General features: G+C 34.3%; 2 protein-coding genes across 2 annotated transcripts in view; one reads left to right on the top strand and one right to left on the bottom strand.

Annotated features, from left to right (window-relative positions):
- Window positions 1–13: 13 nt before the first annotated feature.
- NAEGRDRAFT_76594 (uncharacterized protein) lies at window positions 14–1013 on the bottom strand (the record flags this gene model as incomplete). Its single annotated transcript, XM_002668446.1, has 2 exons — window positions 14–364; window positions 405–1013. Coding segments are annotated over 2 exons (960 nt in total), but the record flags the coding sequence as incomplete, so codon positions are not given.
- A 221-nt stretch (window positions 1014–1234) lies between these two features.
- Window positions 1235–2996, top strand: part of NAEGRDRAFT_54768 (uncharacterized protein) — a gene marked incomplete at both ends in the record, with an annotated part of 7146 nt that continues 5384 nt past the window's right edge. The window contains 2 exons of the mRNA XM_002668447.1: window positions 1235–1833; window positions 2095–2815. Coding sequence (XP_002668493.1) covers window positions 1235–1833; window positions 2095–2815 — 1320 coding nt within the window. The remainder of the gene's footprint in view (window positions 1834–2094; window positions 2816–2996) is intronic.

The following is a 2996-nucleotide window of genomic DNA, read 5'->3' as shown; positions in this document are numbered from 1 at the left end:
TCCATACACGTACCACATTGTCAATAGATGTTGTCAATAAAACATTAGCTGTAAATTCATCTCTTTGTTGTGATTGTATATCCTTAAATCTCCATGAGATGGAAGTAACTGAACGAGGATGAGGTAAATAAATGTAGGAAAAACTTTCTTCTTCATCATCCTCAATAGTTTGTGAAGTAGATTTTGGATCTACAATAGTAATTACTGGAGTAAATAATGATACTCTGACTTGAGGTTTGTTTCTATACCAAACCTTTACAAGACGATCAAACTTGGACACTGTTGCAAAATATTTTTCATCTGGTGAATATGCAACTAAGTAAATTGGAGTTGGATTGTCATATTTCCAAACCATATTCCATTTCTAAACTATATTATAAATTTCTAAACATAAAGAAACATACATAAACTTGATTTCCTAGAATAGGTTTTCCTTCAAAAATCATTGTAGTTTTTCCACCAACAATTAGTCTATCACCATAAAAATTCCAATCCATGCATTCGAATTCATCTGTTGAGTTAATAACCTGTTCAACAATCCAAGAAGGGCTCTTTTTCAAGGCACCATTGTCAACCTCATCTTCAACTGGAGAATAAATAACAATTTTTCCTCTTGAGCAAGCAGCAATTCTTCCATGAAGATTACTCCATTTTACGCTGGTAATAGTTTCATCATGACCATCCAATAATTGAACAAAACTATTTCCACAATAAACCATAACATGTCTTCCGCTTGCAAAAGCAATCACTTCATCACCCATAAATGTTGACCATGTAAAAGCTTGAGGATAGGGATTAATAGAACCAGGACAAACCTGCCAAGCATTAATCCCTTTTGATCTGTTGATACTTGGTGTTGTCTGTTGTTCCGTTGCATTGGATCCTAATATATTTAAACCGTTTGAGAAGATATTTCCTCCAAACGATGATGAAGAACCAGCAGGTGTAGAGGGAGTACTTTTTGGTGTATTAACCAAAGGAGTAGTGGTTCCGCTCGAAACACCGTTAAACATTTTTTTTAAATAGATTTTTTAATACGTAAATCTAAAATAGGTTTAATTTAATACACTGCAATATTTTTCAGCCTCTTTTCTTATTAAACGACAAGTTGCTGTAATGGTTGCCGTACAACCAACTTGAACCATTTTGAAAAAAATGAATAAATACAACAATGCGTTTGTTCATACCAAATTCAACTCAAAACAAATATCATAATACATCAACAACACTAACAATGAACAACCATGAAACTGTACTCTGTGAAGGAACTTTAGACATGTTTGATGCTCCATCTTTTACTAGCATCAATATTAGTAGTAATTCTTCATCTTCTCCGTCATCTAATTCTCCATCACTTGTTTTTCATCTTTCAACATCATCCGACTTTCAAACATCTGAACAAACCAAACAAAGTTCAAGTGGAAAAAGATCTAAATCAAAGGCAAAGAAGAGGAAAGTTATTTTGGATGAGGATGATGAACGTGATTATGAGGAGTGTGATTTTATTTTGGAAAAGGGAGTTTATTCATATGCACCAAAGTATCAATGTTGGACAGATATTTCAAGTGAGGTAAAACAGGTTTATAGAGTGGTTTGGGATATGTTTGCCAAGTGTGCCCGTTCTATCATTAATGATCATTTGGAAATGAGAAACACTAGTAGAGTCCACCATCTTACTCTTGGTTCATGTCTACCAACAGTCTTTTACTTGATATTGAAGGAAACAAATGGTGTATTCAATCAATGGTTCCAAGTTGTTAAGAAGCATGGTATTAAAGTTAAGGAAGAATGTATCCAATTTCGATTCAAGAATTGTCTTCCATGTTTGGATAAGTATGATGATTGGGGCAACTTTCAGGTTAAGCTTATCAACAACACGTGCAAATTTGGCCAAAAAGTTTTGTTACATAGGATGAAAATTAACTACATCTCCCTTACCTGCAATGTAAGATCCAATCAAGTCTACTCATCATTCAAATTCGAGAAAGACATGGAAATTGTTGTTCAATAAATATAGCCGTTTCAATTTAAATTCAAAAAAATGAATCAACAATTCAACCATCAAGTAATCATCAACCAACCTCAATCCTACAGATCACCCTTACTCTACAGCCCATTCCTTTATCAACCAGCAACATCCCCAATATCAAGCCTTCAACACAACACCACATCTCAAATACCAATCCACATAACCTCTCCAAACTATGTGGTGTCTCCGAGTCCAACACCTATCCTTCAACACATTATTCCTACCTCAAATCATGTAAGATACTTTCAACAACGAGTTAACATTGGTCAACATGAAACAACAACAACTCCAACATCAAACTTCCAACAACGAGTCAACATTCAACATGTGACAACTCCTTTCAATAACACATCTCCAATTTCAAATACCCAAAGACTCAATTTGACTCAAGATTCAAATGTTGATGTATTAAGCACCCAGTCGTCTTTTTTACCATCTTCTTTTTTAGAAAATTCTGAACCAACACCTCAGGAATCTAATAAACGAGCTGCTTCTTCTGAATTAGGTTCACCAAAAAAAAAGGCACCAAAGAAGGCCTTGGAGAATATTGATTATTCTTTGGAATATGGAGAAATGGACTTCTCACAATTTGTAGAAAAAGACCACCCTTCAACCTTTATTAAGAATAATGGAAATGTTTATTCTGTCATGAACATGAAACAACTTTCGTTAACTGTAGATCCAGCATACACATTACTGGCAGCTCAATCGTACATGTCAAACTTCCCCAACAGTAAATTTATTACAACCTCGAGGCAGAGTGCAAATAGTAGTGAAGTACTTGATGTCAGAACAAATGATTCATGCTACAATGACAGAACAAGAAAAAGGCTTGGCAGAATATTGGCAGGAGTTGAGTTAATGTTGTACAATATTGGAGTAAAAAATTTCTCCCATCTCATTGAACTAACATCCTCATACTTTGAAAACTACTTTTGTGATATAGTTTATAAACTTCCAGTAGCTA

Source organism: Naegleria gruberi (genome assembly GCF_000004985.1).
Source record: "Naegleria gruberi genomic scaffold NAEGRscaffold_212, whole genome shotgun sequence".
Lineage (NCBI taxonomy): Eukaryota > Heterolobosea > Eutetramitea > Acrasida > Naegleriidae > Naegleria > Naegleria gruberi.
Note: the sequence above shows the minus strand (reverse complement) of the source record. Positions and strands in the feature narration are given on the sequence as shown.